Source organism: Phyllobates terribilis, unplaced genomic scaffold, assembly GCF_046119375.1.
Source record: "Phyllobates terribilis strain yellow unplaced genomic scaffold, ASM4611937v1 Scaffold_49__1_contigs__length_9717188, whole genome shotgun sequence".
NCBI classification, from domain to species: domain Eukaryota; kingdom Metazoa; phylum Chordata; class Amphibia; order Anura; family Dendrobatidae; genus Phyllobates; species Phyllobates terribilis.
The window spans coordinates 308911-322008 of record NW_027362809.1 but is presented as its reverse complement, the minus strand read 5'-3'; the positions used below and the strand labels follow the sequence as shown (position 1 = coordinate 322008).

Genomic DNA, 13098 nt, shown 5'->3' with positions numbered 1-13098 from the left:
TATCTTGTCTGTTTCTGCCACCCTGGGGGCTGTATACCCAGGCCTGTTACCTGTGACTTCTAGTCAGTTTCCGCCATCCTGGGGGCTGAGTTCCCAGGCTCGTTCCTGTATCTTGTTCCTGGTTCAGATCCTGTCTGAACAGTGTCCTAGCCCTTTACCTATTTGTCTCTATGTCTGTACCTTCCCTTTTCCTGCAGTGTCTGAACCTGCACCTAACTCCAACTCGTTGTCTCTGTACTTCTGTTTGTGAGTTTTGTGTCCACTCGCTACTTCATTGCAAGTACCTTGTGTGTATCTGGTTCTGCTCGTTCTGTTTCCCTGTCTCCGAATCTACTCCTGTGTTCCAGCTATCTTCTTGTGTTTTCCAGTCTGTTCCATGTGAACAGAGCCCTGTCCTGTCTACCGCATCTGCGGGTTTTGCTCTGCTCTGCTTGTCTGCCGCATCTGCGGGTTTTGCTCTGCTCTGCTTGTCTACCGCATCTTTGGGTTTTGCTCTGCTCTGCTTGTCCACCACACCTGCGGTTTTGCTCTGCTCTGCTTGTCTACCGCACCTGTGGGTTTTGCTCTGCTCTGCTTGTCTACCGCACCTGCGGGTTTTGCTCTGTTCTGCTTGTCTACCTCATCTGCGGCTCTGTTCCTGTATCATAGTCTGTCCTGGTTCCTATTTTGCCTGCGTTCCTACCTGCCAGTACCCACCTGTCTGCATATCAGCTGTGCCTGACAGTACCCACCTGTCTGCATATCAGCTGTGCCTGCCAGTACCCACCTGTCTGTATGCCAGCCTAACCTGCCTGTTCCTGCATTCCCTGGTGTGGTTCAACAGCTGTGACCAGGGTCTGATCTGGAGTAGCACCTGGTCCCTCTGCTCGGTTCCTCCCTGGTTTACAGAGTCGATTGAGCCGCCGTGCGACCTTGGTCGAACCGGGTTGATACTTAGTCACGCCCCTCCAGGCACTCCTCGGTTCATGATCCAGTGGGATCACTAATCACGCTCACGCCAGTCAGCCCGGGCGTGAGCGTAACAAGTCCGAAGTCAAAAGCCAGGAGGGTACATCATAAACAAAAGGAAGAAAGAAAGAAGTAGACAGGTAACGTTCCGTTCGTCAGAATACCAGGAGGATAGCGAATCAGAGCATAAGGGGTTAAACATGCGGATGGTCAGAACAAGGTCAGGCAACAGAAGATCAATTCACAGAACATAAGGCACAGAGAAAACCTCATACAAGCTGAATGTACATCTGGCAGAAACAGCCCAGTTAAGTAGCTTGGCAATCACCTGAGATAATGAACACTTTGAGATAGCCAGTTCCTTTTAGTCTCAGATTGGACAGCTGAGCTGTCAATCAACACACTGACAGCTCAGCACAACCCTGCACCAGACTGGATGACCGAATTGTCAGTAACTGCATCCCAGACACACTGAGTGGTATAACCGTGACAGTACCCCCTCTTCTAACGGAGGCCACCGGACCACCAAGCTTCCCAGGAAATTTTAGATGCAAGGTCCTGACTAACCAATCTGCCTTCACATCTCAAGCTATGACCCACGTTCGCTCCTCTGGTCCGTATTCCTTCCAATGGATGAGGTATTGGAGGGAATTTCGGACCCTATGAGAATCCATAACCCACTGAAACTCATACTCCAAGCCACCGTCGACTGAAACCAGAGGAGGCGGGGAAGAGGGAGACAATGCCGAAGGGACAAACTCCTTTAATAGGGATTTATGAAAGACTTTAGTGATGCGAAGAGATGGAGCAAGCTTTAATCTGAATGCCACCGGATTGACCACCTCTAGGATCTCATATTGACCAATAAAATTTGGACCCAACTTTGTCGACAGCACTTTAAGTTTAATTTTCCTATGACAACCAAACCTTATCCCCGATCTTAAAAACAGGACTCTCTGAACGTCTTCTATTGGCCTTCTGTTTTTTGACGAATCTGAGCAGTCCCAATATTCTTTTGAACATCCTTTCAGACATTCCCAAATCTTAGTATTGCGACCTCCACCCCAAGGCATTCAGAAATAATCATAGAAAATTCACCAAAATAAGGATGAAAACCATAATTACAGAACAATGGTGAGGTTCCAGTAGACTGATTCACTCAGCTGTTAAATGGAAACTCAGCAAGTGTAAAAATGAAGACCTCCTGCTGAGCCGCCACAAAGCACCTTAAAACTTATTCCAAAGATTGATTTGTCCTGTCAGTCTGACCATTGGTTTGAGGGTGGTAAACAGATGAAAATGACAAGTCAATCCTGAGTTTACTACAAAAAGCTCTTCAGAATTTAGAGACAAATTGTACTCCCCTATCAGATGCCATGTTAAGAGTGATCCCATGAAACCTTACAATATGAGAAAAAAAACCTGGAGAGTGTCTCTGCATTAGGTAATCCTGACAAAGGAACAAAATTAGCTTGCTTGCTGAATTGGTCAACTACCGCTCAGATAGCAGTTTTCCCACGAGACAGAGGAAAATCCGTGATGAAATCAATGGACAGATGAGTCCACTGGCTTTCTGGAATTGTCAATCGAATCAATTCCCCAGCCGGCCGGCTATGACTGACTTTATCATGGGCACAAATTTCACAAACAGATACAAAAATCTTTGATATTATTATGCATGCACGGCCACCAAAAAATCTAGCAATTGCTTTCTGTGCAGCAATAACACCAGGATGATCACTCAAGATGGAATCCTGAAATTCTTGTAACACACGCAATCTTAGGTACACAGGCACAAATAATTTAGATCCTGGAGTAGCGGAAGGAGCCAACGACTGGACTTTATGGATCTCCTCCTCCAATTTCAAGGTTACCATAGAATCCACAATACCGTGAGGAATAATGGAGGATGCAGGTTCTGGAGGAGAAACTGAATCGAGACTACAAGATAATGTGTCAGCTTTCACATTCTTAGACCTTGGCCAGACATAATGTGACGCTGAGTCACCTTTCATGGCCAAGTCGTGAAGCAGGATAGTGAGGGAGTCTGAAGTCAGAAGCCAGGAGGATACATCCTAAACAGAAGGAAGAGACAATGGCGTGGTCAGGTAACGTTCCGTTGGTCAGAATACCAGGAGGATAGCGGATCAGAGCACAACAAGGTCCAAGGTCAGGCAACAGAAGATAAATTCACAGAACACATGGGGCAGAGACCTCACCCAAGCTGAATGTACGTCTGGCAGAGGTCTAGGAGAAACAGCCCAGTTAAGTATACTGGCAATCACCTGGGATAATGAACACTTCGAGATAGCCAGCGCCTCTCAGTCTCAGATTGGATGGCCGAGCTGTCAAACAAAGTACTGACAGCTTCAGCACGCCCCTTTACCAGATTTAGTGGTTGAGTTGGCAGCAACTGCCTCCCAGTCACACTGAGGGGTGGAACTGTGACAATCTCTAAGCCTTTACTGACTTGCCTCTTATTTTACGTAATGCATTTAGTAGTGCAGGGTTAGGTAAAATAGGAGGCAGGTCAGTGAGCGATCAGTGAGCTGTCATAAGAGCATATAGATGAATATGTAAGCAGAGCACCAGATAGCGCACCCCCCACAGACCGCCCCGGAGCAAATGTATATCATTATCTCCAAACTGAAAGTAAAGATAACACAGCAACCACAGGACGGATTTCATCAACCAAGGTATCATATTAATCAGTGTAATGGTGCCCACCAGACAGTGTATGTAGCTTACTGAGCACAATCCCGCTGACAGGTGCGCTTTAAGATCTAGGAAGAGCTATCAATTAAACTCCTTTTGGAAGACCTCGTAATAGGACATATGGGGAAGTGAGAGATAATGCTTTAACTTCTTTTGAAGCATAGGAACCCTGTAGTGTACAGGTAATTAAACAAGAAAGTTATTTTAGGAGAAAACATGCCAAAAGGAGAGGGGTTTACTAGAGGAGAAGTGTGCTTTCCCAGGCACAGAACTTTTATTCATGCAGCACAGATTGTAGCCAGCCTAGCTCCAGACCGGAATATTGGCGTTGGTATCGATCCGATATGTATGAGATATAGATTTTCAGCGTTATAACGAAGAGCGGATGTGACGCATTAACTCACATCGGCGGGGGTGGGGGCACTAGAATCACTCCAATTGAATAATGGTCAGATAGATGGTGCGAACAAGGTCATATTTGATCTTTATGTACAGGTAAAATCATGATAAAAAAATATGACATCAATATCTAGTGCCTGTGATCTTCAGAGGTGAAGATATCTTAAGTTGTGGCTCTCCTAAAATCCTTAAAGGCTGAGAACATCTCACAAATAGTCACACATGAGTTCATAAAGGAGAAGTGTGTGGGCGTAACTTAGGAGCTAATAAAAAGCAAATCCTGGTCTGGATCATTGTCAGCACCTAGGAAGACCTACAGTAGTTCTCTGTGGAGGTTCTGTCCAATTCCAAATCGAAGCGCTTCCCTTCTCTAAGCTCTGAGCCGTTTCTGCGACCAAGTTTAGCAAGTTTCTTGTTTATACCTTTTATGTATTTGTATATATTCTGCTGTTTTGTTCCCATTTTGTGTTATCTTGTATATTGTTTAACCCCTTAAGCCCCGAGGGTGGTTTGCACGTTAATGACCAGGCCAATTTTTACAATTCTGACCACTGTCACTTTATGAGGTAATTACTCTGGAACGCTTCAACGGATCCCCCTGATTCTGAGACTGTTTTTTCGTGACATATTGTACTTCATGATTGTGGTAAAATTTCTTCGATATCACTTGCGTTTATTTGTGAAAAAAAGGAAATTTGGCAAAAATTTTGAAAATTTTGCAATTTTCAAAATTTGAATTTTTATGCCCTTAAATCAGAGAGATATGTCACACAAAATAATTAATAAATAACATTTCCCACATGTCTACTTTACATCAGAACAATTTTGGAACCCAAATTTTTTTTTGTTAGGGAGCTATAAGGGTTAAAATTTGACAAGCGATTTCTCATTTTTCCAACAAAATTTACAAAACCATTTTTTTAGGGACCACATCACATTTGAAGTCACTTTGAGAGGTCTTTATGACAGAAAATACCCAAAAGTGACACCATTCTAAAAACTGTACCCCTCAAGGTGCTCAAAACCACATTCAAGAACTTTATTAACCCTTCAGGTGCTTCACAGGAATTTTTTGAAAGTGGAAGAAAAAAATGAACATTTAACTTTTTTCACAAAAATGTTACTTTAGACCCAATTTTTTTTATTTTCACAGGGGTAACAAGAAAAAATGGACCCCAAAATTTGTTTTGCAATTTCCCCTGGGCATGCAGATACCCAATATTTGGGGAAAAAACACTGTTTGGGCACACGGCAGGGCACGGAAGGGAAGAAGCGCCATTTGACTTTTTGATTGTAAAATTTGCTTGAATAATTAGCGGACGCCATGTTGTGCTTGGAGAGCCCCTGTGTGCCCAAACATTGGAGCTCCCCCACAAGTGACCCCATTTTGGAAACTAGACCCCCCAAGGCACCTATCTAGATGCATAGTGAGCACTTGGAACCCCCAGGTGCTTCACAAATTGATTCGTAAAAATGAAAAAGTGAAAAAAAAAACACTTTTTCATTTTTATGAATCAATTTGTGAAGCACCTGGGGGTTCCAAGTGCTCACTATGCATCTAGATAGGTGCCTTGGGGGGTCTAGTTTCCAAAATGGGGTCACTTGTGGGGGAGCTCCAATGTTTGGGCACACAGGGACTCTTCAAATGCAACATGGTGTCCGCTAACAATTTGAGACGATTTTCCATTCAATTTGTTAGCGGACACCATGTCGCGTTTGGAGAGCCCGTGATGTGCCTAAACAGTGGAGCTCCCCCACAAGTGACCCCATTTTGGAAACTATACCCCTAAAGGATTTTATTAAGGTGTATAGTGAACATTTTGAACCCAGAGGTACGACACAGAATTTGTTTACATTAGGTCATCATATTGAATAAGTTGTCATTAGTCTTGAGCGCAAGTGCTCGCTACTTGAGCTTGCATCGGGTACTCAGGTATGCACCATGTACAGCGTGTGCTCGAGTGACATGCTCGAGTCCCTGCTCCGCATGTTTCACGGTTATTAGACACCCAAAAAAAAACATGCGGGGATCGCTCGTGCATGGCAGGCAATCCCCGTAAAGTTTTTTTGGCCGCGAAGCATATGGGGCAGAGACTCGAGCATGTCACTCAAATACCCACGATACTCAATGCATACCAGAGCACCCGATGCAAACTCAAGTAGCGAGCACTTGCGCTCAACACTAGTCGCCATATCGTCATCTTTTTTTCTTACTTTTGAAAAAAATCCCAACCCCATCACAACCCCAACCCCAGCCCTAACCGTAGCACAACCCTAACCGTAGCACAACCCTAACCCTAGCACAACCCTAGCCCTAGCACAACCCTAACCCTAGCACAACCCTAACCCCAAACCCAGCCCTAACCCTAGCCCAATCCTAACCCAAGAGTTTATTTTTGACGCCGTTCCTTGTGCGGTATAAGTGATTAGACGACTTTATTCTTCGGGTCGGTGTGATTACAGAAATACCAGAATCATATGGGGTTTTTATGACTGACAGCTGTCACACACTAAAAGACGCACTTTTTGTAAAATCTAGTTTTTGCATCGCCATATTTTGAGAGCTATAATTTTTCCCGATTTTGGCAGACAGTCATGTGACGGCTCGTTTTTTGCGGGATGAGTTGACGTTGTTATTGGTGCCATTTTCAGGCACGTGACATTTTTTGATCGCTTTCTATTCCGATTTTTGGGAGGCAGAATAAACAAAAACCAACAATTCAGGAATTGTTTTTTTTGTTTTTTTTTTATTCTGTTCCGCGTGTGGTAAAATTGATAAGGTAGCTTTATTCTTTGGGTCAGTACGTTTACAGCGGTACCACATTTATATCGTTTTTCTATGTTTTGCACTTTTACATAATAAAAGCAATTTTATAGAAAAAAATATTTTTTAGCATCGCTTTATTCTGAGAGCTATAACTTTTTTATTTTTCGGCTGATGGAGCTGTATGTTGGCTTGTTTTTTGCGGGACGAGATGACGTTTTCAGTGGTACCATTTTTATTTACATTTGTCTTTTTGATCGCGTGTTAGTCCATTTTTTGTTTGGCGGTATGGTGATAAAGCATTGTTTTTTGCTTCGTTTTTTTTTTTTTTTTTCTTTACCGTGTTCACTGAAGGGGTTAACTAGTGGGACTGTTTTATAGGTCAGGTTGTTCCGGACGCGGCGATACCAAATATGTGTACTTTTATTGTTTTTTTTTTTGTTGTTTTTTTTTATAATAATATTTATTGATGGGTACATTATATTTTTATTTTTGGTGGATTATTTTTTTTATTTTTTTTAAATATTTTTGCAATTTTTTTTTATTTTTTTTTTCACTTTCTGGAAGCTTATATAGTTTATTACTTTGTCCCACTCTGGGACTTTCACTGTTTTTTCTCTGATCGCCTGCATGGCACAGGAATGCAGCACCATCCCTGTGCCATGCAGGCTGTCAGCGCTGGACAGGGAGAAGATTGTTTGGAGATGCACTGCGCATGTCCAAACAATCTTCCTGCTGTCTGGTGACCCGGATGTTGTCATGACAAAAATCGGGTCGTCATGGCAACATCCAGGAAGCCTTTGCAGACAGTGCTGGAAGCCGGAAGAGGAGGTGAGTATCTGCGATCACCTCCCCTTACCCCCGCAATGCTGCGATCGACTTCGATCGACTTCGATCGCAGCATCGCGGGGGTTAATGTGCTGGGAGCGGTGCAGGACCGCTCCCTGCACATAGTACCGGGTGTCAGCTGTGACAATCAGCTGACACCCGGCGGCGATCGCGCCCGCACAGCCTGTGTGCGTGCGCGATCGCCATGACGTACTAATACGGGTCTGGCTCTTAAGTCCCAGGGCACAGACGCGTATTAGTACGTCAGATGTTGTTAAGGGGTTAAACACTGCCTATATTTTGAATTAAAAATATAGTTTAATAGTTCTGTACCTTTTGCTTTGTAAACCTCACCTGAAGCCATATGCTACCTGTAATGGGTGTCCAGTTGGCCTGTATAAATGATTGGTGCTGTTAGTTTCCTAATAACCGGCCTAGTAGTGGAAGCAGCTGCAGTCTTGTCCATCAATCATTGATCAATTGCGTATTTTCCTTACGATTTGGAGGCTGTGGAGTTGCGTTACCCTTGATGAAGTGATAACAATGGGTGGATCTGCATGACCCCTCCGGCTGTGTATCTTTGACACTGTGCCTAATGATAGAAGCAGACTTCGCAGGAGCAGATCCCAGACAAGATGGGACACACCATTTACAGAATCCCTAATTTGACTAAATGGCAGAAAACCAGAGCAGCAGAAATCCCCATAAAGTGACTCCATTTTGGAAATTATAACCCTCAGTGAATTAATCTATAGGAGTAGGGACTATTTTGACTCCACAGGCACTTTCCGGAAATTAGCACGCAGTGGATGTTCGAGAGTAAAAATTGCACATTTGCCATTTTACTGGTTCCCAGATTGTGCTCCAGGAGACACACACCGTAAATTAAGTGGGATCTTCTCACTATAGTAATGTCAAGTACATGGATGCTAAATGTGGTTTGGGCGCACTGCAAGGCTCAGAAGCGAGTGGGAGATTTGACTTTAAGAGAGCGAATATTGCTGGACTAGTTTATGGAAGCCATGTTGCTTTTCAAGAGCATTTGAGCCACTAGTAATATGGAAACCTGTTTTTCCATTGACAATCATGAGTGGGGGCTTGTTTTTTGCGGGATGAGTAGAAGTTTTTATTGGTGTTATTTTCGACTGCAGAACATTGTTTGGTGGCTTTTTATTCCATATTTGTGAGGCAGAATGAACAAACAGTTGAACGCCACGCTCCACTGGTTCATCCTGTGAGGATTTCCATTAGACTGTGAACTGTCATTAATTTGTGAATAATTCAATTTTTGAACATAACTTTTTATAGACAATTTAAGTACAAATGTTCAAAAATATAAAAGTCAAACATATATTATTGAAAAATAATAATGGTTTCTTTTTATTGCCAGATGACTGTACCAGGAGATCAGAGGGACAGCTGACATCTTCAATTTTTAAATCAGATGACCTTGAGATCCCACAGGATACAATTGAAGTGAATGCCATTACTGCAGATTTACCAGCATCCCTTCACAGCAAAGATCTCTCATTTAATCCTTTGAAACAGCTCCTGTCTTCTGATTCATTACTGACTACTATGGAAAATCCAAGTCGCAAAATAAGCATTAAAAAACGAACTGCTCCTAATGCAAAGAAGCCATTTTCACAGTCAGAATATAGAAATAGTTTTCCTCTGAAAAAGTCTTTTCTTAAACATCAAAAAATTCACACAGCAGAGAATAGATTTTCTTGTTCCAAGTGTGGAAAATGTTTTTACTACAAATCACAGCTTGTTAGTCACCAGAGACGTCACACAGGGGAAAAGCCATTTTCATGTTCCGAATGTGAGAAATGTTTTACAAAGAAATCAAGTCTTATCAGACATCAACGATTTCACACAGGGGAAAAGCCTTTTTCATGTTCAGAATGTGGGAAATGTTTTGTAGATAAATCAACTCTTGTTAGTCACCAGAGAACTCACACAGGGGAGAAACCATTTTCATGTTCAGAATGTGGAAAATGTTTTGTGAAGAAATCATCTCTTCTTAGTCACCAGCACTGTCACACAGGGGAGAAGCCCTTTTCCTGTTTAGAATGTGGGAAATGTTTTAGACAGAAATGTAATCTTGTTATACACAAACTAACTCACACAGGAGAGAAGCCTTTTTCATGTTCAGAATGTGGAAAATGTTTTAACCGGAAAGCTAATCTTGATAGTCACCGGAGGATCCACAAAGGGGAGAAACCTTTTTCATGTTCAGAATGTGGGAAATGTTTTAACTGCAAATCAGATGTTATTATACATCAAAGAACCCACACAGGGGAGAAGCCTTTTTCATGTTTAGAATGTAGGAAATGTTTTAAACGGAAAGTGCTTCTTGATAGCCACCAGAGAAGCCACACAGGGGAGAAGCTTTTTTCATGTTCAGAATCTAGGAAATGTTTTAGCTGGAAATCGCTTCTTGATAGCCACCAGAGAACCCACAAAGGGGAGAAGCCATTTTCATGTTCAGAATGTGGAAAATGTTTTAATCGGAAGGCGTATCTTGATGGCCACCATAAAACCCATACAGGGGAGAAGCCTTTTTCATGTTCAGAATGTGGGAAATGTTTTAACCGGAAAGCACATCTTGATAGCCACCAGAGAACCCACACAGGGGAGAAGCCTTTTTCGTGTTCAAAATGTGGGAAATGTTTTAACCGGAAAGCACATCTTGATAGACACCAGAGAACCCACACAGGGGTGAATCCTTTATCATGTTCAGAATGTGGGAAATCTTTTACGCGGAAAGTGCATCTTGATAAACACCAGAGAACCCACACAGGCTAGAAGCCTTTTTCATGTTCAGAATGTGGGAAATGTTTTGTGAAGAAATCATCTCTTCTTAGTCACCAGAGCAGTCACACAGGGGAGAAGCCTTTTTCATGTTCTTAAGGGGGGAAATGATTTACACTGAAATCAACTGTTAATGGGAACCTGCCACCAGAAATAACGCTATTAACCTGCAGATATGGGCTTAATCTGCATGTTACTAACTTGCCTGGTACATGCACATAGCCAAACACTGCTGGGAGAAAATTAACTTTATTCTCCCCGGCAGCATTCAATTTCAGTCACGTGGGCAGTGCCTGTGCGAATTTTGTTACCGCTCGGAGAATACAGAACGGCTGTTGTAAACAAACTCCCAGCTCTGACTGCCACTGACTCTGCATGGGGGCTGGCTGTCAGTCAGTGCCGGGGTGCTGTTACAGTCACTGCTCTTTATACTCAGAGTGATGACTGAACCAGCACCGCCCCTGTGACTGAAACCGAATGCTGCTGAGGAGAATAAAGTTAACTTTCTCCCAGCAGCGTTTGGCTATTTGCAGGTGCCGGGCACGATAGTAATGTTACTAACCTGCAGAGTAAGCTCCTATCTGCAGGTTAATAGCGTTTTTGGTGGTGACAGGTTCTGATTAATAAATATCTGAGAAGTCACACAGGGAAGAAGCTTTTTTCATGTTCAGAATGTTGGAAATGTTTTAACCGAAAATTGTATCATCTTAAAGGGGTTGATATGTTTTAACCAAAAATTGTATCATCTTAAAGGGGTTGTGAAATACTAGGACAACCCTTTGTCATTCCTCATGTTTGGCCTCGTTAAAGTAAAAACACTCATACTGAGCTCCTGTGCTGGCGCCATTTCAGGCGTTTCTGGGCTCGCATTTCCGGTGTTCATGTGAGGTTGTTACATCTCACAAGCCCTGCACGTAATCAGTGCCGGTTTCACTGTCCCTGCCTTTGAATGTATTGAATATCAACAGGAAGCCAGGGCTGTGGTTGCTCTCTGACTTCCTCATGATGTTTGATTTGTCTGAAGTTGGTGTGAGGCAGTGAGGGGGATCATATTCGAGGGACGGTAGATATTCCCTAGGATGTGCATAGAGGCATATTGGTTGTGTCAATGTTTTGTTTGCAAGCTGCAGAGCAGGAGGCTCTGTGCACTGCAAGCCTGAGTGAAGGCATAACACAGGCTTGTGAAGGAAACAACTGGTGCACCCCAGACTGGAACGGTACAGCCGTCTCCCATGGCATCAGGTTTACACGGACTATTTGGATATCCCAGCTGCAATCTGGAGGACAGCTTTTGCATTTGAGCTTGGAGTTTTGGCAAATAAAGACATTTAAGTTGAACTTTCCTTGGGTCAATGCCTCATTACTGCACAGTCTGAACACCGTCGCACTACAGTGGGGACATTGACGTCAACACTGATTGGGCACAGGGCTCACGTGACATACTAACCTCACATGAGTCCTAGGAATGCAAGTGCTGACACCGCTGGAATGGCGACGGCATGGGAAGTTTGTATTTCTTATTTTATTTTAATAGAACCAAACATGAGGAACGAAAAAGGCTTGTCCAAGTAGTGGACAACGTTTTTAAACATAAAAAAAATGAATTACTGGAAAGTTCTATTTTGTTGACCATCAAAAAGACTCCAATGGGGAGAAACTATATATGTTATTGACAAATTATGCAAAAACATATAACACACAGTTCTATAATTAAATGAGAAAGGGAAATTACTTTAGAACTTACCTTATTGTTTGACTTATAAGACACTTTTTAGCAATAAAAAAATATTGCTAATAAGTGAGTGTGTCTTATAGACTGGAGGCAATTTCCTGTGTCAGAGGAGGACAATGAGACAGTTTCCTTCCTGATCACTGAGATAGCTGCTCTCTCTCCTCCAACCCATACTTATCTAATTGATTGGTGCAGAGTAGGAGGGAAAGGTACCGGGACCTGCACAGAGCCTGTAAGTACTGAGTGAGCAGCTTAAGAACCTTCCACCCAAGTAGCTCATATATGTTTCAGATCATGTAACACTGTTTTACATATTTTCAAACTTTCTCATGTTCAGTTATGAAATGAGCCATTTCTTATGACTTTGACCTGCTTTCAAATATGACAATGAAAATTTTAGTTGTCTCTTGTTTCTATGATATCAAAGAGTTTTCCTTTTACTGCTACATATAATTAATGCATAAAAGTTTCAACACTTTGAAACATTATTATTTTTGAAAATATAAAGATTCAAAATATTTTGTTATTCCAATTTTCTGATATTTATTTAGTGGAAACTTGGCAAGAATTCAAAAACCTAAAATCTGTCTAAACACTATTGTGAATCATCAACAGTTAAAAAATTTGCATTACAAAATTTGTTACTCATTCAGTGACAATTCTTTTTTTGCTTGACTCTTGTCTTCCATCAGCTATTCTCTTACAATTGTCCATCAATAATCTGCAAGCATTGATGGATTCCATTTTCCGTGATATCTTTTCTCCATAGCTGCAATATCTTGGTGAAGTCTCTCAGCTTGCTTGTCACTTACTGCACCGCAGTTTGGTGGACACAGGTGATGTAAGAAATTAATCTTTAAATATGGGACCAAGGAAGAGAAGGTGGCTTGTATGC

General features: G+C 42.4%; 1 protein-coding gene across 1 annotated transcript in view; it reads left to right on the top strand.

The window, feature by feature from the left end:
• The window catches only part of LOC141191612 (uncharacterized), a gene marked incomplete at its 5' end in the record, with an annotated part of 35854 nt that extends 23101 nt beyond the window's left edge, over nucleotides 1-12753 (top strand). Inside the window, one exon of the mRNA XM_073661536.1 lies at nucleotides 9433-12753. Within this exon, the coding sequence (XP_073517637.1) occupies nucleotides 9433-10465 (1033 nt within the window). The remainder of the gene's footprint in view (nucleotides 1-9432) is intronic.
• Between the last annotated feature and the right edge of the window lie 345 nt (nucleotides 12754-13098).